The following is a 26410-nucleotide window of genomic DNA, read 5'->3' on the forward strand; positions in this document are numbered from 1 at the left end:
ATAGTACAGAATATCCCAGACTTGCTCTCTTAACGAAGGAAATGTTGACTATTCCAGCCTCCGCTGCAGGTGAAAGAGATTTCAGTTGTGCTGGTAACGAAATCAGTGACAAAAGGAGCTCGTTTAACCCAGATAAAGTAAATTACTCTCTCGTATTCATTCTGCACTAAAACGAAACAATAATGTTGAATGTTTTGCGATGATGGGAAAGACGGTACAAGTTAATGTTCTCTGTCTATTAACGAAACAAGTTAACACCGAGCTCGATAGCTGCAGTCGCTTAAGTGCGGCCAGTATCCAGTATTCGGGAGATAGTGGGTTCGAACCCCACTGTCGGCAGCCCTGAAGATTGTTTTCAGTGGTTTTTCCATTTTCACACCAGGCAAATGCTGGGGCTGTACCTTAATTAAGGCCACGGCCGCTTCCTTCCCACTCCTAGCCCTTTCCTCTCCCATCGTCGCCATAAGACCTTTCTGTATCGATGCGACGTAAAGCAACTAGCCAAAAAAAAAAAAAAAAAAGCAAGTTAACCTCACATTGTTTATAGCAAGTTAAGTTTGTTTGTAATGAAATTACTTCCAAGTGCATATTTCATTATAATATTCACAGGCGTCCAACGTTTTGTAATCAGAAACTCAATTTTCCTCGCTCCTTTCAAGTTTGTTCTTCGTAACTTCGTCGATACCATCCGTAGAGACGTCAACTACCTTTCCTAGCTGCTAACAAGCCCGCTCAAGATCGACCGTTCGAGGGTCGAACGAGCGTGAGCGAACCAACTGTTAGTTTGCAGATCTCTACTGCCAACATACAGAACCGTGACGCGACATTTTGAATTTTCACTTCACTTTTAACATTTTAATTTGACTCGTCCTCGTATTTTACCACCGTTGAATAAAAGTATAGTCTATAACTTCAAAGTGCTTACGGCCGCTAATCTGGTTTGAACACAAGGCACATCCTTGAGATCACCAATTACAGCTGCGGATCCTGCGCACTGTCGACACGTGATTGGTTTCCTCAAGGGGCATTACGCGCAAAGTCAACGGTGAAGACGTTGCCACCGGTGATTTTATTGCCTCCCTCAAGTTGTCACTGTTACCAGAGAAAGTGACGGTAACGGCGATGTGAGGCCGTACATCCTGCTTCCTTTGCGGTGCTATCAATGCCGAAGATTCGGAGTGATCTATCTCGTTATTTGAATCAATCTGTGGGTGTTGCATGTGGAAGAGAAGCTCACGAAGCGGAAGAGTACGCACCTCCGAACAGGTGCACTAACTGCCCGGTCTTCATTCTCCTCGAGATAGAAACTGTCCGGTACATCTCACTGAGAAGATGATCCAAGAGATCAAGACACTGTATGGTTTTTCCTATCAGGAAGCGCACCGTTAGTTTAAATCCATTAATGCGCCTTTGAAAACACTGGACTTCATCGTGACAGCACACTGTTCCCCAGGTTCATCGTTTGTTTGGTCAACACCTGCGAAGATCGCTGCGCTCAAGGCGGCACTTGCTCTTGTGAGCAACGCCGGAAAGAGTAAAAGTTCAAAAGCCACAAATAAGCCTGCACCGGCTAGAAAACCCAACCTGGCAGAGCAGGGGAAGTAGACAAGTCTCCCTACCCCAAGAGGTCAGCGAAAGCCGCGTCTAAGCGGACGGAGGTGGCATCGTCAGCCGGGGCTGGGAATTTACCTCCCAGCCCGTCTAAACCAGAAAAAAAGGCTGGAAGAAGGACGCCCTTAGCAGGCGCTCCTTCATCCCTGCGAATGGGGAATGATTCTCTCTATCCGGAAAGTACGTGGCGGCGCCAAGAGGTTCATATGCTATAAAACCTGCGCGTTGCCTTCATAGGAAGAGACCCCGCAAGCGAAGGGCATCGAAGAAGCACTCGGCGTCCATCACCTTGTCCCTTGGTTAGGGGATGGACGTCGAGCTTTCATTTATATCCACGGATGTCGATGTTGGGTTTAAAAGCGTCTCGCCGCTTATAACCTAAACCTCCTCGAAAAAGTCCACACTATGGCACTGTTACAGTGGAATTGTAATTGTTATGATAGGGATCTTACTGAGTTGCGCCAGCTAGTCAGTCAGTTCGCGGCGAGTATAGTGTGTATTCAAGAAACTAATCTCAGACCAGGTCATCATAATTTGACATTACTCTACAGAACAGGGTTATGCTATCCGAGCTTTCGGTGGCGTTAGTATTTTTACTCGTTCTGATACCTACAGCGAACAGGTTCCACTGAGAACCCATCTGAAAGCAGTAGCTTTACGTACTTCGTTTCCTGTTATAACTACAATCTGTAATGCTTATTTCCCACCAGTCTAGCTTCTTAATATCAATAATGTAATTGATCTTATAGATCACTTCCCACCTCCTTTATGCTTATGGGTTGATTTTAACGGCCATCGCCCATTATGGGGCTCTGAAATGCCTAGCCCCAGAGGTAGGGAGTTGGAATAGTTAATAGGAGAGCTGGATTTATGCATTTTTAATAAAGGAGAACTAACACGTATCAGCGTAGTGCACGGTACCTTCTCCGCATTGACCTCAATCGGTTCAGCGGTGCACTCGTTCCCCTGCTTCGGTGGGATGTACACGATAAACTCTGCGACAGCGACCATTTCCCCACTTTGTTGAAACAGAAATCCATCGAGGCTCCTCCCAGATGTATTCGTAAACGTACTGATTGGCCAAAAGTTCACATCACTAGCTGTCTTTAACGACGCGAATAACATACTTGTATCATACGAGTTATTCTTGCTGCTGCTGAGGAGTCAATTCCATCTTTTTCTGGGACTCCCCGACGAAAACTTGTTCGTTAGTAGAATGAAGAAATAGCATCAGCTATAAAAGAAAGACATCGCGCTCATAGACGCTATCGTAGGCAGCCTACTGTGGCAGGTTGATGACATTTTAAAAACTTAGCGCTAAGGTGCTAGAGTAAGAAATCTTCACGGGAAAGATGTGTGTCGTCTTTGATGTCTCATACACCGTCATTTCAAGTGTGGACTAAACTTTGACGCATTTCGAGAGTACAGTGAACATCCTCAGTACCGGGAATTTCCATTGCAGGTAGTATCGTCACTGATCCACATTCCCGGTTGCTAACCATCTAGCAAGTAATTTCGTAGACGGTAATTACCATTCGGATTTTCTGGCTCAGAATGAAGCGGGAGGCAGAACGTCGTCATCTCAATTTTGTCACTCACGCTTCAGAGAACCATAGCGCGCCCTTCACGGAGTGGGAACTTCGTAGCGTCTCGGCGCTTTGCGAGGACACTGTTCCCGGACCAGATAATGTTCATAACCAGATATTGAATACCGATGTGGTTTTCGATCTGCCCGCTCTACCTGATACGTCTGAAGAGTTTTATCCAGGACGCGTTTCCCTGAAAACAGCATTTGGTAGCTGTTTATTTTCCGATTTAGAAAGGGCCTATGGTACCACAAGGCGATATGACATCCGTTCAGATCTGCATCAATGGGAATTCCGAGGTAACTTGCCGGTTTTTATTGTGAATTTTTGTCCCTCCGTCTATCCCGTTATCAAGAAGAGAGTGCATATTCGCAATATCGTGTTCAGGAAAATGGAGTCCCACAGGGATCGGTTCTCAGTGTCACTGTGTTCGCGATTGCCATAAACAGTATTGTCGCTGTTGCTGATTCAGCAATAATACCGTCGTTATATGTGGACGATTTTGCTCTGTATTATACAGTAGCTCACAAAGTATGGCAGTCGCAGAGGGACAATTACAACAAGTTATTAAGAAATTGGATCAGTGGACCTTAAAACATGGCTTTCGATTCTGAACTGCAAAGACCTCTGTTGTTTACTTCTGCCGGAAGCGCACTCTTCAACCCCATCCTGAGCTTTATTAAAGGGTTTCGTTCTTCCTGTAGTTTGACACATTCCGATTTCTCGGGCTCCTTTTCGGTAGTAAAGCATCGTGGGAGCAACACGTGCGTCAGTTAAAAGTCACATGCTCTAAGAAACTGAATATTTTGAAGTTTCTTAGCGGCGCTACGTGGGGGCGGACTGCACGGTGCTCCTATGATTTTATAAGGCACATATTTTATGCAGTTTAGACTACGGCAGTGCAGCGTATGGACCAGCAAGGTAAAGCGTCCTTGTGGAACTGTATAATATCCACCACAGCGGAGTTAGGTTGGCAACGGGAGCTTTCTGTACAAGCCGCATTGCTAGCCTGCTCGCCTCTACACCTGAGGCGAATTTTCGACAGATGCCACTTCACTCAAGCTATCTCTGCGTATTCAGAAATCGAAACCGTCACCTGTATGTTGCTTATCCACGAGCAACGCAGCCGGTTGGTATACGCTTGGATAGCAGTAATACAGTAGTTTGATATACCTTCAGTTCCGTGTCTTGTTAGACGACCAAGTAAGGTGCCTCCGTGGTTAAATCGATGACCTGAAATCATCCTAGATTTACACACCTGCCCTAAAGTAAACAAGGACCCCTCCATTTATCGGATGCTCTTCGTGTCCGCTGTTGCCCGCAATCCAGGTTCAGTAGTCATTTGCACAGATGGTTCGAGGGTAGAAGCGAAAGTAGGCTGTGCGTTCGTTGTTGATAATAAGATGTTTCTTTTCCCTCCACCGGAAATCTGTGGCGTGTACACAGCAGAGCTTTATGCTATCCTTGAAGCTCTGCCGTACGCGCTGTCCAGTGAACGTTGGCACTTTCTGCTGTGTACTCACTCCTTGAGATTGTTACAATCTATTGATTATTTCCCGCGACACCTTCTCGTGCAGCGGATGCAGGACCTGCTGGCCGGGTGTTGGAGTGCTAGCATCAGAATCAAGTTTTTCGTAGCGACAGGGTTGTAGCGGAAAACGAGTTAGCTAATAGGGCTGCCAAGGAGGCGTCACATTGCCCCCATTGCCTTACAAGGTTCCAGCCAGTGATATTCGTTCTTAGCTGAGGCATTTGATTATGCCCCATTGTTAGATGAAGTGGCAGGCCACCCTTATTTCAAATGAGCTGAGAGTGATTAAAGGAACTACGAAGGTATGAAAGACTTCCCTTCGGGTAGCAATGGGAACGGTCATGGTATAGTAATACACTCCTACTTACTGAAGGGAGAAGCCCCACTCCCACCGTGTGTGTACTTGCGGCGGTCATCTGACCGTAGTACACATCCTTACAGAGTACACGGACCTGACCGATCTGCGCACTAGTCTAAAACTTCTGAGTCCCTATCACCCTCATTCTGCGAGATGACGAGCAATCAGTAGACCTCGTCATCCGTTTTATGAGGGATAGTGGCCTATTTAATCGTGTTTTAAAGTGACATTTCTATTGTTTATAATTATTTTATTGTTAACTGTTTTTTATTGTATTAATTTTGTTTTAGTCTTCTTTTTGTATTTTCAATGTGTTTTAAAATTTCTGATTTGACGAAATGATTTCAGTTCTCATTCCATTTTAATTAAAAAACCAAGCCCCATAGCGCAACAGCCCCGAAGGGCCGTAGCCTACCAAGCGACCCCTGCTCAGCCTGAAGGCCTGCAGATTACGAGGTGGCATGTGGTCAGCACGACGAATCCTCGCGGCCGTTATTCTTGGCTTTCTAGACCGGAGCCGCTATCTCACCCGTCAGATAACTCCTCAGTTGTAATCACGTAGGCTGGGTGAACCTTGAACCAGCCCTTGGATCCAGGTAAAAATTCCTGACCTGCCCGGGAATCAAACCCAGGGCCCCCGGGTAAGAGGCAAAGCCAATCCTGTGCCAGTCGAACGAGGTAACTTGAGCATACGCACGGAGCATTATATCTGTCTCCATCATACACCCCACTTCCCCTTCTCACCCCTGAAGCACGGGTGCTCTGGCGTAGCAAATACGGCGAGTTCGTCAATTTGAATCGCGCGCCTGGAAGTAGCAAAGTAACCTCATTTTGTCGAAAAAGAACAATTTTCTCCGCCAATCCGATTGCACCATCGTTCTTAACATAAGACGAAGAGCCATTCCTGATTTTTGTCAGTATAGTGTGATACTGCCTGTATACACTTGCGCAGTTATTAAGATTTACAATAAATTGAGCTCATTGGCTCATATCATCTCTCTCTCTCTCTCTCTCACACACACACACACATTTATATGGTCTCTCTCAAGCGACACAAAAACATGACGTATTTAACTCTATGGGTTTTGCCATCGCATGGCATTCACGTGTTATATTCTGTTTGATCTTCTTCACATTGTGTTAGAACTCAGGTCGTCCGGCTCCGTGGCTAAATGGTTAGCGTGCTGGCCTTTGGTCACAGGGCTCCCGGCAGGATCGGGAATCTTAACCATCATTGGTTAATATCGCTGGCACGGGGGCTGGGTGTATGTGTAGTCTTCATCATCATTTCATCCCCATCGTGACGCGCTGGTCGCGAACTTGTCCTTGGACACTCCTGACACTAAAAGCCACACGCCATTTCATTTAATTTCATTTCATTTCAGAACTCAGGTCGGGACCGTTGTTTCATTTCTGCTGGTAGGATGTTCGTATGGTGAACTGACGTACAATAAAATATTGAAATGTTAGCTGATGTCTCCCTGTGTTATTCATTGTGTATAGACCGGCAGGATGACGTGTCAGGACATGTGAGGAAAACCACAGGATGTCGTCACGACCCCAGTTCTAGCATTCCATACTTACTTCCCAGCTATAGGACGTCCGGTTAGTTTAGTTTGTGGCTCTCACTGCCCATTCATTCATTCATTCATTCATCATACATTGTAGCCTATATTTTAAACCTCATTGCCTTGAATTTTATTCAGCACTCACTTCGGAGTTTTTATTGTTATATCGTGGACGGGAAAGTCAGGTACTGTACTTTTGTCGCATATTATTTATTATTTTATTGAACTTAGTTTGGTAGTAGGCAATCTTCGAACAATTTTTTGGGTTATGTTTGATTTCAGGAGAATTTTAATTTGTTTATACGCTAGTCCTGCTGTCATTACTAATTATTTATCTGTGAAGTTGTATTGCAATAGTGATTTTTGGATACAGAACGAACTACATCGTAACTGCCTGTAATTGTCCTTGTTTGATTTTTTTTTTACTGTCCTATACAGAATAATATTGCTCAAATACAGACGCACAGTGAAGAAATTGATAGGTGAAATTACGTCGTCAGAGTTTAGAATTCCTGTCGTTGAAAGTCATTTGCTGTGTCGGTGCGACGTAAAGCCCCTAGGGGGGGGGGGGAAATAAAATAAAATAAAATTGAGATTTCGAGAGGCGTCAAAGAAGTTAATGGGGCATAAAACCATGATTATTATTATTATTATTATTATTCAGGGCATCGCGGTTACCAGTCCCATGTATTTATTTTGTGAGGACCATAAATCTTTTAACAGGGTTCTACAAACTTATCAAAGAAATTATCCTGCTGCTGAAAGGGAACATGTTACTGACCCTTAGCACGGCGTGACGTATTCGAGATTGGTTTATTTTCCTATTCTAAAATAACTTAAGACCAGCCCAAAGTGTCTGTATTTTACTTGCCTTGCTCAAAAGTTGAATTCATAGTGTTCAACAATCATATAAACATATGGAGAATTAATCACCTGTTAATTCGTGGTGAAAGCACAGCACTACTGTCTTCCTTTTGACCATGTAATGAGTAAAATGTGAGTGCAAAAGTGTTAAGCATCTTGAAAAGCCACAGATTCTCTGTCAAGACCATCCTAAAAATCTGAATGCAACTTACACTACTGCAGACTGTTTATTTATACATTTGTTTTATACTTAGGATCCTTAGTCACCTTTAATTCAGGCAGATTAATCTCTCGTGAGAATGCGATAATTTTTAGTTACGATTATTGATTATCAGTTGATATCTCAAAACTTCAGGAACAGAAGCATGTCTAGCAATTATTTTTAAAATGTTTAGAAATTAATTTCTAAGTTTTGACACTTTGCCTGTAATATTTATTTGCCTAAATAATAATGCCCTTGAATATTGTAGAGGTTGTTTATTGGTTTATTGAATTCTTTAAAATCATAAAGAATAGTCTGATAAATCTTATAATTTACTGAGAAAGTCTTAGCCTAATTCTTTCTATGGCATTTGTAACAAAAAACAAATTACCTTAATTCAACACAGTATGTTGAACATGTTTATGGAAGTCCACAATGTGAAGACAGGTTAACTTAGTTCATGATTATGAACTATGTACTATGTACCATATTTACCTTCACATGAGTTATGAGCAAGTTCATACAGATACCCTTGGACAGTGTGCAAATGTTCCAAATGCTTCTGATGAAAGGTGCATTTTTAGGAACTAGTCCTATTTAACTCAAGGTGTTGTTTTCACTAAGAGGTTGTTAAGACTATTGCTGGGTAATGAATGAAATTAAGATTAGGTAATAAGTTCATGTGGAATGCAATATTATTGGCTTAGGTATATAAGACTATTCATTTAGGTGTTAAGGTAAAATCACCAATGACTTGTTATGGTTATTATGACTAACAGATTATTGGTCTGCTTGCAGTATATATGCTGAACAGAGCAAGACATAATGGGTTAGACTTTGTCCAGGTTTATGTACGACAAGTAGGTTCTGAGGAATAACAGTTCAGCATAACTTGTTGCTTTATTGACACCCATTCTCTTAGGATTTTACCCACATAATATAATATGGTACACATCATGAATGTAGCACAGATTTGAACATAAATTGGATACAGAATGTTACTTTCATGGGCTTATATTGGTCCTTTCAAAGTGAGCAGAAGTGCAGGCAATTGGTCTGTTACTATCCTAAAGTGCCAACTTCTACATACTATACTACCTACCTTTTTTTGATCGGTCGAAACTGTCCAAGAATTGCCAGGAGCTGAATCCGGGCCTCGTAGACTAATGAACAAAGTGTAAAAGGCATGCCCCCAAAACAGAGAGATAACATAGAGCAAAGGTCAATTTAAATGAATTAACATAAAAGCAAATAGATGCGGTGTGAAGAATAGCATAAAAACAAATTAATGGGGATACAGGGAATCAATTACTCACATACATAATGTGTAACAATACCCCAACAGCATTAAAAATCACTTATCAGTCTGTTTTCTTTGTATCTGATCCAAAGTATTTCTTTCTTAAAAGGGGACCATTCACTGTCTCACGGTGAAAGTAACAGCCTTCGCACAATAAAATCCAACAGCTCTGCAGATGACATCAAGGTTTAAAAAAATAAATATATGGCTTCCGATAATCCCCATAGAGATTACATCCCCATAAATCAGACACCAGTGAATCAAGACTGGCAGAAAAGTAAACAAATATGGAATACACGAGGGTAAGAAAGGAGTTGCCATAGTTACAGAGACAAATAAACATGATTCAGAAAGTATGTAAAATGAGAGCAGAATCCTGAAATAAACATATTAATTGGCTGAGGAAACCGGAAGCAATAGCAAGATAAAATAAGAATGACAAAAAACAAATATCCATAAATACTGAAAAGTAACACAGGTCCAATAACCACTCCACACCCACAAACACTCAGAGACCAAACATGCGAAGCAGAAGGTATAAAAATATAATAGCAAGACACGTTACAACAAAAATCGTAAGAGCATGACATGACATGACATGATTCAGTCAACGGCTCATGAGCTTGACTTAAGTGCACAGATCAGAAACCTGGGTCGCCGCAAAGAGGCCTGACCCATCCGGTCTAAACACATAACGTGAATAAGTTGCACGCCACATAACACATATTCATATTGCACATCCAGGCGAACATGAATCGTACGGTGTCAGTGTTAAACCACACTGAAGAACATAAGCTTGAGCTAAAGCGTCGAAGATACAGAGAATTAAAAGGTCTCCAATCAAAACAACAAGCAAACTCATCACACACACAAAATAATTGGATTGGTGCCACCTTTTGCTCTCTTGCAGGAATGATACACATAAGCAGACATGCAAAGAAAGGAAGGACAGTGAAATAAGTCTGCAGCAAAATTATAAAGAATAATACATTACACAAGGGATCTCTCAGTAAACAAACTAGCATAACTGTGGCAAGCCAAGAAAGGTTGCAGATGAAGTTTGGAATATCATAATGTTTATATACACCTGCTATAAGATATTTTTCTTTTATGATTATGGATTAGCATTTTCTGAATTACTAGCATCAAATCTGATGTGAAGAAAAATCTGTCTTGAATAGAGAGGCTAGACCCAGTGGTATATGGGTAACATCTCTGCCTTTTCACTGGAAGTCCTTGGTTTCAATCTGTGGCGTGTCAGGGCTTCAGTCATAGTCTAAGGGCTGGAGTGAGTTCCACCCTGTCTAGTGAGGTAAACTGAGGAACTCTCGATTCCAGACGGCAAACTCTATTCCGGGAGCTCAGAATTGTTTATCAGGCTGACCACATAGCTCAAGACACCTTGGGTAATTTGGTGAAGGAGACTTGAGTAAATGATTAAAAAATTTTCTTTACAAGGAAACCCATCTCCTAGGCATTAGTCAGTGATTATACAATGAAGAAGTTGTTGCAGAAAAGCCACATGATGAAAACTGGTTTTGTATACAATTTACACTGACATGCCAGAACCGGGCGAGTTGGCCGTGCGCGTAGAGGCGCGTGGCTGTGAGCTTGCATCCAGGAGATAGTAGGTTCGAGTCCCACTATCAGCAGCCCTGAAGATGGTTTTCCGTGGTTTCCCATTTTCACAGCAAATGCTGGGGCTGGACCTTACTTAAGGCCACGGCCGCTTCCTTCCAAATCCTAGGCCTTTCCTCTCCCATCGTCACCATAAGACCTATCTGTGTCGGTGCGACGTGAAGCCCCTAGCAAAAAAAAAAAAACAAAAAAAAAAAACACACATGCCAGAAGTCGTGTAAGCCCTCTTGTAGTTCAGCCAAGTGCAGCAACCTACTGCGGCATCTATCCTACAGCTTCCTGCTATTTGTAGGTGGAGGGTCTTTGGTATAATAGACTTCACCACCACATCCCATAAATGCTCAACAGAGTTCAAATCAGGTGAACTAGGTGGCTACCGCAGTCATTGAAACTCTCCAGAACACTCCTCGAACCAATTCTGGACAACTTGGTCCTGATGATACGTTGTAGTATCCTGATGGAATACCTCGTTGTTTGGGTACTTTAAGTCCTTGAAGGGCTGTAAGTGGTCATCAAGCAGTGAATGTAATAATTGTGCATCTGCGGATCCATCTCATGGCACATGAACCCACCCCACACCATTATGGAGATACCAGCAGCCTGTATGATGCCTTGTTGACAGCTGGGTCTGTGGCTTCACGGAGCCTGCACCATATCCAAACCCTCAGCTCAAAACGACTAGGATAGTGACTCATTGGACCAAGTTATGCATCTCCAGCCCTCCAGTGTCCAATGAGCAACGTTATGTGCCCAGACGAGGTGTTAACTGAGGCACTCTGTTAGTTCTACTCCCATATCCCATTGACATTAAAGAACACTGCACTGACTTGCTGGATATGTACCTGGTATCTCCTGCATTGAATGTGGATGTGATTTGAGCCAGTGTGACTCTTCTATTACAACAGACAGTACTAGCCAGGCTCCTCTAATCACGATTATTAAGCATCCATGATCGGCCACTCCACTGTTTACTGTGGATGGCAATGCCCTGCATGAGGTATTCCCGATTCACGGGCAACGCTGTTGATCGAGGAATATTAAATGTCCGCACAGCTTCAACAATGGAACGTTCCATTTCCACTATCATGCTCTGTTCGAAATAATACAATTCACGTCACCTTGCCATGACCGGCACAGGTGGTGTTTACACTCGCTCTCGATGTCGGATCAGACCGAATACAGGTCTGGGCACATCCAAGACGTCACGGTACAGTGGCTCCACTGACTGTTACCTTTAAATAGAGCTATGTCGTGATTTTTAAGAGAATTTAAGAGTAAAAAAAAAAGTGTGCACATTTTTGTATCACCTTCTGGACTCAAGTGACCAGCAGCAATTTTGATCAGATTTCTCTCTAGAGAAATATATACAATACATTAAATAAACTTGTAAAGTTGCTGACATAGTCAATATTTAAAAAAATTAAACATTAGGTAATTTCAGTGAGCTGTTTCAGATTTGTCTTAAAAGTCCAATTGTAGCTTTACATAAAAAATAGCATTCTTGAACAAATTGTCAATTTGCATTTGGAAGAATGAGACGAAAATAGCCTGTAGATATCCAATCACTGTAAATAGAACAAAATTCCATGCACTTTATCAAAACAAAACAAAAAAGCACTCTTCATTTGACTGTTTTTAAATAGAATTTCAGTAGTGTGGTGAATTCTAAATAACTTCACCTTTTCTGAGTACCCATCAATTTTGCATCTACCTTAATATAACTTTGCACTCATGCACTTAAAAAGACATTGGAAATTTTCAGTCCTCTCCTAGAAATGTATTTATGATTATGTAAATAACTTTTTGCTTGTAAATGCTTGTTGATTTAGTTTAGTGCCAGTGTGTCAAAACATTGTGACATGCAGAGACTAATGGGAATAAAACACTACAGTATGGTGGAAATATAATTTTCAGTAGAAAAGGCATGTGACAGAGTACCGAGGGAAAAGATGTTCGTCATACTGGGTGACTGTAGGATTAAGGGTAGATTAATATCAATCAAAGGCATGTGTGTTGACAACTGGGCTGCAGTGAGAATTTATGCTAGAATGAGTTCTTGATTCAAGGTACTTACAGGGGTTAGACAAGGCTGTAATCTTTCACCTTTGTTGTTCATAGTTTGCATCGATCAGCTGCTGAAAGGTACAAAGTGGCAGGAGGGGGGGGTATTCACTTAAGTGAAAATGTCTGGTCTATGCTGACTAATTGGTCTTAACGGCAGACTGTGCCAAAAAGCCTGCAGTCTTGGAACTTGAAAATAGGTGCAATGAGTATGATATAAAATTGAGCCTTTCCAAGACTAAGTTGATGTCGGTAAGTAAGAAATCCAAGATAATTATATGTCAGATTGGGGCTACAAAGCTGGAACAGGTGGGTAACTTCATGTATTTAGGTTGTGTGTTCTCCCAGGATGGTAATATAGTAAGTGAGATTGAATCAAGGTGTAGTGAAGCTAATGCAGTGAGCTCGCAGTTGCGATACCAGTATTCTTTTTGAAGGAAATCAGCTCCTGGACAAAACTATCTTTACAATGGTCTGTTTTCAGATCAACTTTGCTTTATGGGGGCAAAGGTGGGTGGTCTCAGTATATGTTATTCATAAGTTAGAAGTAACTGACATGAAAGCAGCGAGAATGATTGCTGATACAAATGGGTGGGAACAATGACAGGAGGGTACTCTAAATGAGGAGATAAAGGTAGAACTGAACTCGATGAATGATGCTGTATGCATAAACTGGCTCCCGTGTTGGGGTCGTGAGGTGAATGGAGGAGGATAGGTTACCTGGGAGAGTAATGAATTTTGTTATGGAGAGGAAGACGACAATGGTTGCACTCAGTTTCTAATGATTTAAAGAAGAAGAGGAATAGAGCTAAATGAGCCCACCTAGTTACAAATAGAGCTTGTGGCAGCGGTTAGTAAATTCACAGAGGCTTGCAGACTGAATGCTGAAAGGCATAACAGTTTATAATGAAGACATATGTATGTTCATATTGACAGTAACATGAGTTCTATACTTTAAATATTCATTCATACATTTGTTGGGGACATACTCCTAACAAGAAATCCATCCCACTTCTGGGACAGGAAAAACACAAAATTGTTGATCTCTTAGTATACGTCCTATAATGTACAGTTCACATGTGCCATATCAGCTGTGCGAGGATGATGAAAAATTTACCTTCAAGTCATATGAAGAGGAACTGCCTCTGAATTGCTGTTTCTCAAAATGGCCATCATCAGAGTTCACAAAATGATCAAAGTAGATTTTGAACCTGCAGCATCAGCAGGCAATGAAGAATGAGTCACTGCAAAGTTAGGAACACACAGTAGGGTAAACTTACTGGAAGGTCAGAGTGGACAGGGGTGCAACAGAAAAGAAGACAAGGACAATTTTCATATCTGTATACTCTCTTCACATAGCCTCTTTCTTAATTAATCCCAGTTGTTATGCATCCACCTTTTCTCAGCCCTGGAGAAGCTTCTTTCTGCTCTGCAGCTTCATCAAGAAATTGAGACATGCAACACTCATTGAGGGGGTATCTTGATAGATCTTGATGTGCGTAGGGTAAGGTTTGATAAACACAGGAAAAGAGGAGAGAGAGAGAGATGAATAAAAGTGGCAAAAGACTAGGAGCACAAGAGGAGAAAAGAATCCCAACAGGAAATATAATTAACGGAATGGGACAATGAAGTACCAAATTTTGTTTTATGTATGTATATATATAAATTACGATTTTATCATCATAGGCATTTATTCGTCAAACAAAATCACCCACACGATTTTTCTTTTTCCTTTAACTCGTGGAAGAATGAAGAATATACCGGATGTCTTATACAAACTCGGACAGAACACACAGTGTTTGTACTCTGCGCCATGGCGGCTGCTTCACCTGAACTTATGTCGCGTGTGGCTGCCCTGCTTTGAGCGTGTATACAATCTTATATGAAGATGCTGGAACTGTCATCCTTCCTGAGTTACACAGACATTGTAACTGGTAACCAGATCAGCACTGATCACTCTGTCTGCAAACACTTCCGAGATTGTAAGAAGGGAATCTTCTGCTGTATGAGCAGGGGCTGAATCTTGTTGAAACCACCCACACGATTTTTTCTTTTTCCGTTAACTGGTGGAAGAACAGCGTCAAAATGTCATCTTGGTACCTGTCTGCATATACTGCCATCTCAAAGAGAGAGAGAGAAAAAAAAAAAGACTCAAGTATTCGTTTTGCACTAACAGCACACGAAACACCAATCTTCCTATCATAATGAGGGACTTCATAAACACCACCACGATATTCTGCCCACCAATAGCGAGAGTTATGACTGTTCACATGACCATTAAGATAAAACCAGAACTTTTGCATAGAAAACACGGTGTTACAGTGATAACTGTTTCACCATGATAGCTGAGATTCAGACTGGCAACTCATCCTTGCCAGGTCGAACACGTGCAGGCTGCTTGAAAGATCAAGATGCTAATGGCGACCACTTTCAGTACTTGCTGGAGGTCACCATGTTTCTCATACACAGTTGTACGCCCGCAATAGGTTGTATTAAATTATGACCATTACTTTGATTTTTCTGAGTGAAAATCAGGGGTCAAATGCTAGTGGGACATCCTGTAAGACATCTCATAAATGAATAGCTTACAAGAACAAGAAGCTGTTTAAAAAGTGACAGATACAAGTAAAACTGGTTTTATTTCGCACCAACACAGATAGGTCTTACGGGGATGATGGGACAGGAAAGGGCTGAGTGGAAAGGAAGTGGCTGTGGCCTTAATTAAGGTACAGCCCCAGCATTTGCCCGGTGTGAAAATAGGAAACCATGGAGAACCATCTTCAGGGCTGCCAACAGTGGGGCACGAACCCACTATCTCCCTAATGCAAGCGCATAGCTCTCGGTAATACCCGTAAAAGAGTAAGTAGTGGGATGAGATTGTTACCAAACTAACAAATAATTGCCAAGGAAATAATGAGTTATTGGTTGATTAGGTGTCAAGTCAACGTCGACTCCTGATCGATGTAGTACCTCCAGATATTCCTCTTCTCCACAAAGCCTTTTAGTTCTTTCAGTGATATATTCATTATAGGTATGTTTGATGGTTTATCCATTTCAGTACCTGCCACCCTTATCTCCACTTTCCTGAAGAATCGCACAGTGTCATGATGTATCCTAAGTATCACTTTGTGATAAATGCCTCAAGAGACAGATCTGAATTCTGAATGATGACTTGTTCATCTTCATGGCCATCTGTGGTAGATGTTAAGTTATTCTCCAGATGTGATACACTTCCAGCACTTTGCTCGGATCCATTAGTGTGGTTCTTATCTTGCTTTTTTTATGGTCCAGCTTGTGCAACCATTCTAACCTTAATATGAGTAGACGGAGCTGAGTATCTGTGAACTTACATAGGCCCTTGAGTCCTCCTCCTCCAGCATGATGACTGCTGCTGACGCACGGGGTCGCTGATGCGGATGCATCTCCTCCATTCATTTCTCTTGAAAACTAGATCCTCCTTCACCTCCAGTTCTTTGAGATCCGAGATGACATAGTGCAGTGTAATGGGTCCGTTGTTGGACATCATAAATTTTCAGGCTAAAGTCATTCCTGTTGCCAGTGTTTCACACCAGTGTACTTATTTGGGCTCACCAGTTGGTAAATAGCACACCTACCAAGGCTCATCGCTAGTGCATACCGTGGAGACCACGACGTGGGCTATTTGAACCTACCGGCAGTTCCAGTGCACTATGAAAGACTTTGTCGCTTCTGCAAAAGTTGAAGCTTGCCAGGCTATCAGATGATACGGGTTTAGATTTCCTTGGGCCTCCACGGACCCATTATATTGGTATTATAAATTTACTCATTCAGGACAAATAATTCAGGTTCCTTAAGAGAATCTATATCCATATCATCACAGAGTCATTCCATCTCCTGCAATGCTATTTCTTCTTCTGTTCCCAAGAGGCGACATAACTTAGATACTTCTTACCACATACTCGCTTACTTTCTTCATGATGTGGCCAAAACACCTTAGTCTCGACTCTTGGATGTTGTCTTTAATGCAGGTCACATTTACATAATTATAGTTTAATTTCTGATTCCATTCTTCCTTGACACACCACATGTTCATCACAGCATTTTTGTTTCTGCCACCTCCAACTTTCTTTCAGAGGCTGTTGTCATTGGCACTGTTTCCAAACCATATATCAAGGCAGGACAAATCATACTCTTTTAAGTGAGACTCTTGAGGTTTGGGGGTATCCTCTTGTCACACAGAACTCCATAGCTGTTCTCCATTTATACCAGCAGACTGGATTCTTCTACTGATTTCAACTCCTATTTCACTATCATTTTGCATCACTCAATGCAGATATTTGAAGGTTTCTGTCATTGGCACAGGTTTCTTTTGGAGATGTACCAGTCCAGTTCTTCCACATGGCAAGTACTAATCTTTGGTGAATTTCTGGACCTTTGGAGCTGTTATGACTGATGATTGATCCATAGGCAGAAATTACCCACTACTTTCATGACTTTCTTTTTTGAAGTTGTTATACAAAGTAACAACGAATGGGGAGAGTGAACATAGAAATATCCTGACAGTGGAAACAGATGATTAATGGGGAAGGGCAGGTGAAGGAATTACAGAAGAGATAAAGAAATATTTCAGCCTACTGTTAAATGGAAATGTCCTCAACAGCAATGACAGTTTCTGCAGAAGAGATACAAGCCGTTAAGAGCAACACCTTCTTACATGTCTGGGAGTGGATACAGAACTGAGCCAAAAATGAGTATGACATACTCATCACAATAACACATTTTAAAATTTAGAATAAAATTTTCCCTAGCCCATTATTGGAGAGATTCTCACTGGAACTATATGTAAGCAGATAGCATCCTGCTTCACAGAATTTACAGAGTTCAGATCATTTTAAGAAAGCCTCAGATCTATAGGAGTAATGAAGTCCTACTTTCATTTGACAGGCAAGGAACTCCTCGGAAACAACTTGGCAAACTAAATGGAATTCAATGGGGAGCTATCATTGTTAATAGGGCGTATGGAAGAAAGAAAGTAGAACTGACGGAGTCAGCAAAGAGGATCTTGATGTGTTAGGAGTTAATGATATTCAGGTAAGGGGAGATATCAAGGAGGAGGTAGAAGATTATGAAGTGTTCTTAACAGGTGTTAAAAGGAGAAGGGCAGAGTGTGGGGTAAGACTGTTATAATATATCTGTACTGACGTGCCTCTACTTTTCCATTTCTTTCTTCAGATGGTTTCCTTAGTTGAAGTCAATCTGCAAAAATGGTTTATCACCACAAGTGTTCCAAGCTTAATGAAAATTCTGCAAACGTGGTTCATACTCTAAAGAATGCACTAATGACCTGACATCTACAAAACAATCACACATTTAATGTTAATATTATGTTTGTCAGTTCACCTAGTTTGTTCTGGTGAAATGGCTGTTTAGTTTTCACTTTACAAATAAAAACATCTTATACTGTCCTCCTTTACAATACAAAAATCCATCTATATTAGATGGGGTAATGTCTAAACATGTTTCAGCCTATCTAAAGGCCATCTTCAGTAGAAGCTAAAATATTACCATGTATATGCAAACAAATAAAAACGCTTTAAAATGTGTGGAATTAAAAGATAATGATCATGATTAACATATTAAAAACACTTTTAAAAAGGATTAGCAAGTGTAATGTTGACAAGAAGAGTTTTTAGACGGGCAGATTTTTTTACCTCAAAATTCACACGTTTTTAATATGTTAATCATGATCATTATCTTTTAATTCCAACATTTTAAAGTTGTTTTTATTGTTTGAATATACATGTAATATTTTAGTTTCTACTGAAGAAGATGGCCTTGAGGTAGGCTTAAACGTGTTTAGACATTATCCCATGTAATGTAGATGGATTTTTGTATTAAAAAGGAGGACAGTATAAGACATTTTTATTTGTAAAGTGATAGCTGTCAATACAGAATGAGGTTTATAACATGCCTTGTATAGTTTTCTCTTAACTATTGAAGGAATCAAATTGGCATCAGATTATAGTACCTATTAGTAAGGATCTAGGTTTATTAGCATAAACATATTTTAATTCATTAAGTATTATTGTAGTTAAAAGAATTTTTAAATACTGATTAATGTATGTTATTTGTTTGTGGTACCAGGGCGGGACGCAGGTGGTGCGGTCCAGAAGGATCGCGAGGACCGGGTGCGAGCTCTGAAAGAGAGACAAAATGAGGAGAGACAGAAGAAACTGGAAGAACTGAAACAACAGGCATTAGCGGCACAGAAGTTCCGTGAGCAGAAAGAGGAAGAGCGTCGGCGGCGCATGGAAGAGTTGAGACAGCGAGACAACGACCGGCGCCTACAGGTGGAAGAACGTAAGAGAATGATATGGGAGGCAGAAAGAGACCGACGCGAGGCCATCCTTCGTAAGAATCAGGTATGCTCTTAGTTCATCCATTCATTCACCCATTCATACTTGCTCAGTCTTGTTCAAGAAAAAGGCATTTTAGTTGCCTGCAAGGTTTTTCCATTGGCAGAGAGATGTGGTATGAATTTGAAATAAACTGTCATCATATTAGGTCATGTTGAGAACATGGTATAGCACTCAGTACTTAAGAGTATACTCTATAAAACAAATATCACCACCCTGTTCTAGTTTTTTTTAATGGCTCACCACTGCTGCCAACTTGACTAGTTACATATTGAATTCACCAGACCTGACTTTAGCAAACAGTAATCTCATTGTACACATCAGTAATTTACCCAAGTAAATGAGAAATCAAGATATTCATATTTAAGGGAATAAGCACACTCTCCCACCCTCACTCAATTTACTGTTATGTATTTCTGCCTTTATTTTGATACACGCATTACTATAACCGTATTCTTCCGGTGTTTGTGTGCTGTAAATGATAATTCAGCTCCCTTCTTAAAATTTGCTATTTCTTGTCAGACTGAAGAGAAACCATGCTGTATTAATACACACAAGCAAACATATTACATACACATGCCGTAAGTCGATAAGAATACACAAAGGCTAAGTCTGCAAACCGTACCAAAGTCATGACAAGACAAGGTTAGGTTAGGTTGATAACGAAATTTCTTCCTATTTCATCTGATTCTCAGTATGTCAGAAACTTATCATAGAATAGAGGAGGTAATGTAGCTTTCCTTTTTGGAATAGTTCTTGCAGATTTTTCTTGCTTCTTAGGCATCCTAATAGGATACTATATATAACAATTGGACGAAATAAGACCGTATTAATAAAATGCGTTGGTCATTTAACACCAACTACGTTATTAAATACATTATTCAAACATGCCATAATTCTACTTACCTGGTATTATCCAGATAAGTTGACAATCCTACAGGAAAAGAAAATATGCTTTACTTATTCTCGCAAATGTAACACTTGTGATTTTCACAGCACGGCAGTGGTAGTAGGTATAGTCTATAAAGTCGTGAAAAAAATATGACTATGTAGTGCCAATGCGCGAGATGTATGGCGACTGTAAAATGTCGTATCAGCAAGTAGACTTCCTCGACTGCATGATTAGCGATACTGAACCCCCTCTGGGTGGGGGACGCAGGTGAAGAATACAACCACCATATCACTTGCCTGTCATAAGAGGCAACTAAAAGGGGTGACCAAGGGATGATTGAATTAGAACCATAAAACTACTTGTTAGTACCATCACGCGGGGAAAACCATGGATCGCCTTTATTAGCGAGTAGTACCACTATGTTAGGTACATAATAGGTTTGTGATTAGTAGCCATAGTGGGTGGGTCACTATAGGTTTACATTACTTGTGATTAGTACCCACTATGTGAGGAACACCATAGGTCTGCGTTACCTGTGCGACACACAATACTTGTGAGTAGTACCATAACGTTTGGAACACAGAGTCTACGCTACTCTTGATTAGTACCGCAACTTGAGAGAAATACCACGATAGGTACCATTATGAGGGGCTGTTGACTTGGATTTTGGACCCCTTCGGACAACAACAATCATCGATTCAGAATTGTGCTTTGTCATCAGTCCCTTCGTCAGTAAAACTTCATTTATCAGTATAGTTTCTGGGAAGATGAGGCATTGCGGGTCGAATCCACTGATTGTTTTAAGTTCATAATCATCTTTTTGGATTCTAGTCAGTGCTTTGATTTTGGAATTATTTTTAACTTTCAGTATTGTGAGTTGGTTCCGCTGATTATTATAAATTCATATTTATTATTTTACTCTTCATCATCACGTTTTAAATTGTAGTCAGTGGATGAATTTTGGACTTTTAAATTCTCATTGCATTTCATCTCTTTTCGTACCATTAAGGGCCGATGACCTAGATGTTAGGCCCCTTTAAACAAGCATCATCATCAGCAGCAGCAGCAGCAGCGACACTGAATCGAACCCAACAGTTGGATAATAACCTTCATTATTAACAGGGGAGAAAAACTGTTGTACCCTTAGTGTATAGGCTTACGTGCCAGGGAGAATAGTTGCTGTCATTTTTGTTCTGTTAGCTGGGTTGTGAGGTACAGGCCTGGCTCTACTGTAGAATGCACACTGATCTTCCACTGTGATATATTCGAATTGAATATTTAGCCTTCATGACTGTTTTGTACATGAAGTAAACTCTCTGCTTGGGTAGTTTTGATGAAATGCTGAGAAGATGTCAAGTACAGAATAATAATAGCCATCTATAAATGTCATCTTATCGGGTGAGTTGGCTATGCTGTTTATGGCGCGCAGCTGTGGGAGATAGTGGGTTTGAACCCTACTATTGGCAGCCCTGAAGATGATTTTCTGTGGTTTCCCATTTTCACACCAGGCAAATGCTGGGGCTGTACTTTTATTAAGGCCACAGTCACTTCCTTCCCACTGCTAGCCTTTTCCTATCCCATCGTCGCCATAAGACATATCTGTGTCGGTGCGACGTAAAACAAATTGTTTTTAAAAATAACTTTTTTTCTTCTAAGTGTTTATCCTACTGGTCTAGGATCTGCTTCATGGATCAAGGAACGCCATTTTTGTGATCAAAAATGTCATGTACTGTTGGCGGAGTGCTCGTATGTCAGCATCAGTGGCATCCTTTACTTGACAACTTGACTTAATTCCTTTTGTTTTTAGGCAGAACATAGGCCCTCAGCATATTCTGTCCACTACCAAGGATTTTGTGTGATGTCTGTTGTTGATATTGGATAGTTTCTTGTTAATAGTTCTCTCCCATGTGATCCTTGGTCTACCTTGTGTGCAGCTACCTTGCAGGTTCTAGTTCATTGCCTTTCCTGCGATGTTTTCTTGTCTTATCGCTCCACCTCCATATTCTTCTGATTATCTGTTTCTAAATGGGACTCTGCTTGTGGCCTTGGTGTTGACCCTCCATATTGTCATTATGTACAGTACCTCAGACAACATTTTATGAAGATCAATGGCCTCGTGGTAATGCCTTTGATCACTTTTCAGGTCTCGCATCCTTACAGCAATGCAGATTTGACATTTTGGTAAAAGTCCTGAGTTTTGTTTTGCTATGAATGTTGGGGATCTCAGAATGAGTCATAACTGTGCATGTGCTCCATTTTCTTTAAAAGCACCTCCATCCCAACTGACCCTGGACAGCTACCTTTTCCTACCTCTTCTATATCTATTCTATCTAGTGCCAAGCTAGAATTATTGCCTGGGTCTTTTTTTCTATTGATCTTTAAGCCTACTTGATTTGCTTCTACAGTAGGTATGGGTTATTCTGCCTGAAGGCAGGTCTAAACCTCCGCAGAGGTGTTCCTGAGCCGGAGTGTACGTGCGATAGGGCGGCCAGTTCCTTTCCGCTCATCCATTCCCTTACCCCCCCCACCACCACCAACAGCGCGTGGCAACCCATCCAACTTCTGACCACGCCCAATGTTGCTTAACTTCGGAGATCTCGCGGGATCCGGTGTTTCAACACGGCTACGGCCGTTGGCTGCTTCTACAGTAGTACCTCATTCATTCAGACCCCTCCCTCATTAGTCCGGATTTCACTTAATCCAGACAAGCGTTCAATAATAATACATAAATGCAATTACAGTATAAAGCTGAGTTACGAGCGCAATGTTGTAAATTACGCAGGAGAAATTACGCTGCAGAAAGCTCTCAAATGGATTAATACAACCAGAATGAAACAGGTGATATTATTAACCATAAGCCAAAACATAGTGAAATTTAAGACCATCTAAACATTGTCATTAAATATGTTGAAGTTAACGATGAAAACATATGAAAACAAAAGATCAGTAGTTTCATCATACCAGTAAGCATTGTCAAGTACGGTCAGTGAAGGTGTGCCTTGATTGCCATGTTCTAATTCTATACTGCACTAGTTATTCTGTAATTTGTAGGGCCTAATACCTTATTGCATTATATCTTGTATACTAAATAACATTCATATTCCTTACATTTAAAATACTGTACTGTACACGAGGCAAATGCTGGGACTGTACTTTAATTAAGGCCTTCCCACTCCTAGCCCTTTTCTGTCCCATCATCGCCATAAGACCTAAGCCAAATAAAAAAAATAAAAAAAAGCCTTCTTCCTCTTCTTCCTGCTGGTCTGGGGTCTGCATGATGGATCAAGGAACATCATTTTCTGCGATCGAAACATCATTATGCTGTAGGTGGAGTGCTCTTATGTCGGCGTTAATGGCATCCTTGACTTGACAACTTGACTTAATTCCTTTTGTTCCTAGGCAGATCATAGGCCCTCAGCTTATTCTGTATTCTTTTTACTGAAGAGAGTGTTTAAATATGTACCTTGGCTTATTTCATGAGTTATTTTGTTTAATCCGGACCTCCGTTAATTTGGGCAACCTGGAGCCTCAGTTAGTCTGGATTAACAAGGTTCTACTGTATTTTGAAGTCCTGCTTGACTTCCATGTCTTAAAACTTTCTGAAAGAAGGCACAGATCATGTGCAAAGCCATGTTCTTCCAACGGCTATTTTTTAAGCCCAACTGAGTACTGTACTTTTTATAGCTTCCTCTCATAGTAAGGAAACAAAATCATATCAAAGTGAAGGGAACTGCCTACTTGCCTTACATTCACAACACCACAGATCGAATTGCCAAGGTCCTCCGCAAACACAATATAAAAACCGTGTTTAGCACCGCCACTAAAATTGCTCAGAGTCTGAGTAAAACCAAGGACAAATTGTCCCCCCTTTTACATTCTGGGGTATACAAAATTCCCTGTACGTGCGATAAGGTATACATCAGCCAAACATGCCAGTCCATTGGTACCCGTATCAAAGAACATCAACGTAATATTCATCTCAACCAACCAGACAAATCGGCAATAGCTGAGCATGCTCTATTGTTGGGTCATGATGTCATGTTCCAAGATGCTCGAGCTCTTACCCCCACTAGATACTACAGGTCCAGGATTATACGGGAAGCTGTGGAAATACATAAAAATCCTAACAGTTTCAATAGGGACACTGGCTATCAATCAAGTAATACATGGTTGCCAGCCATTATGAATTTACATAGGTAGTTCCCTTCCCTGTCCCTTCACTATTATTTTGTCTCGGTGTTTTCCAAATTCGTACGTTCCTCGTCGCCAGATGTTTCATTCCAGGCTTGTGTCTATATCATACACCTGTCTGTCATATGTTTCGCAAACCCGTTATGTGAACCGCTTAGTCTGTGCAACTTAAGAAGTTTCAACACCAAGGGTGATATTATTATGATAAAATTACTGCATGGCTCTGTCACAGCTAAAGCCAGTATCAGTTGAAAGTAAGACCACGAATATTTAAAGTAGAATAAATTGAATCAGGCTGGGTTTTCAGTAAAATAATTGTTTAAAAAGTACTTTAACAGGAAAGGGAATTTACTAGCATATACTGAAAACTCTGGCTTTTGCTTGCTGGAAGTATGAAGTTATCTTTTCCATTGATATATTCATAATATTTAAGTAACATGAAAAGAAACCACACTTACATGAATGATAAATAAATATGCAGCAGTATAGTAGTATATGAGGGCTAAGCACGGTTTCCCAATAAAGACCTCCCTTTTTTTTTTAAAATTCTATTCGGCATACTTTAGCTACTTTTCCACATAATTTCATGCTTATTCGTGGTTGTGGAAAGCTACCCCTTTGTTTTCCTCCCAGTACCAGGCCTAGGATCTTTCTAAGAATTCTTCTCTCCGACTTCCAGTTTTTTTATCAAACATTTTCGTCGTCTTCTTTCTTTCTCCTTTAGGATCTTTTAGGGACCACATGCCAATTTCATTGCTTAAACCAGAGCTGATCAACTCCATCAAGTGTTGTAAACTACAATATTTTGTACACATCATGAGGAATCAGAAAAGATATGAGCTGCTTCAACTTATCCTGCAAGGAAAAAGACCTCCTGGGCGAAGAAGAATTTCCTCGCTCGACAGCCTTAAAACCTGGTTCAACAAAACGTCTGCAGAATTGTTCTGAATTGCAATGGATGAAGCCAGAGTATCCATGTTGATCGCCAACGCCCAAGGTGGACAGGCACGCGAAGAAGAAGAAGAAGAAGAAGGAGAAGAAGGAGAAGAAGAAGAAGAAGAAGAATCCTATGTTGTTCTTTCTCTTTTCCTTCACTACTCCATCTTCTCTCTGCCTCCCTTTCCTCTCCACAGACCATTTTGAGCTTGTTTTCTTTCTGTTCCAACCTTGGAATCCTTCCATTTTTAACACATTCTTTCCAAAATTTTCTGTTTTTCCTTCTTTTTCTTTTTCTTCTCCTTTCCAGATCTTAACGTAATGAATCAAGTTTGTTGTTGACTTATAGTTCCAAAGATATTTGAAGAGATGTTTGGTTAATCTGTTGTCATCCATTTTGTATAAATGTCCAAAAAATATCAATCGCCTCTTCTGTATTGTTGATAAACTTAACCATAATAGGAGTTTGATTTGATCCTGAATCGATTTGTCTAAATCTATTAAAGAAACTATTTTAAAATAGTTTATGTTGGGTCCACACTTTTAATGATTGAAAATTCTTTATTCTCTCGTAAATGTTTCAGGAACAGTATGCATTTCCTTCATCATTTAAGTCAAATCAAAGGAAAAAAAAAACAGTATAGTGCTATCTTTTGTTTAGTCCACAGTTCAAAGCAGTATTATATTCTGATTCACCAAATCAATGAATAAACAAACATTAGCGAAATATTATGAAAATTATCATTACATAAAATGTTAATAATTTGATGTTGAATGAGAATACCTAAATAAATTTAAGATACTAGTTTTCTTCTTTTTTCTTTATCTTCTTTAAATGATTAAATGCTAGTTTATACAATGGATTCTCATCTGTACTTCTTACATTTAAACTTGATTCATAGTCATTTTTTTGAGCAAGATAAATTTCTAAACTTTCTAAAAACATTCATGAATTTTCTTTCTTTTGGCGGAATGTATTAATTACATGTCATTAGAAATATCTGTAAATTTATGATTCATTTTCAACCATATGCTCTCCCATTGCCGAATATCTTTTTTGTTTGACTGCATTAACAAATTTATTAATAGAATGTTAAATAAAATGAAAAATGAAAAAAAAAACTTGTAGTTAAAGATGAAAAGGAGAAAAAGAAATTTGTAGTTCTAACTTTTCGAAATAAGCACTCTTATCAGCTGGCTAAAATTTTCCGAAAAAAAAAAAACATCAATGTTTCATACAAAACTGATAATACTAATAAGATAATTTTCAATTCAGA

At 40.4% G+C, this 26410-nt stretch overlaps 1 protein-coding gene across 20 annotated transcripts in view; it reads left to right on the forward strand.

Moving 5' to 3' along the window:
* LOC136885088 (ensconsin) overlaps window positions 1–26410 on the forward strand; it is a 762268-nt gene that overhangs the window by 601314 nt on the left and 134544 nt on the right. For all 20 annotated transcript variants that reach the window (XM_068230157.1, XM_068230159.1, XM_068230158.1 and 17 more), the window contains one exon: window positions 18843–19120. In XM_068230157.1, the coding sequence (XP_068086258.1) occupies window positions 18843–19120 (278 nt within the window). The remainder of the gene's footprint in view (window positions 1–18842; window positions 19121–26410) is intronic.

This window comes from Anabrus simplex, chromosome 13 (assembly GCF_040414725.1).
Source record: "Anabrus simplex isolate iqAnaSimp1 chromosome 13, ASM4041472v1, whole genome shotgun sequence".
Lineage (NCBI taxonomy): Eukaryota > Metazoa > Arthropoda > Insecta > Orthoptera > Tettigoniidae > Anabrus > Anabrus simplex.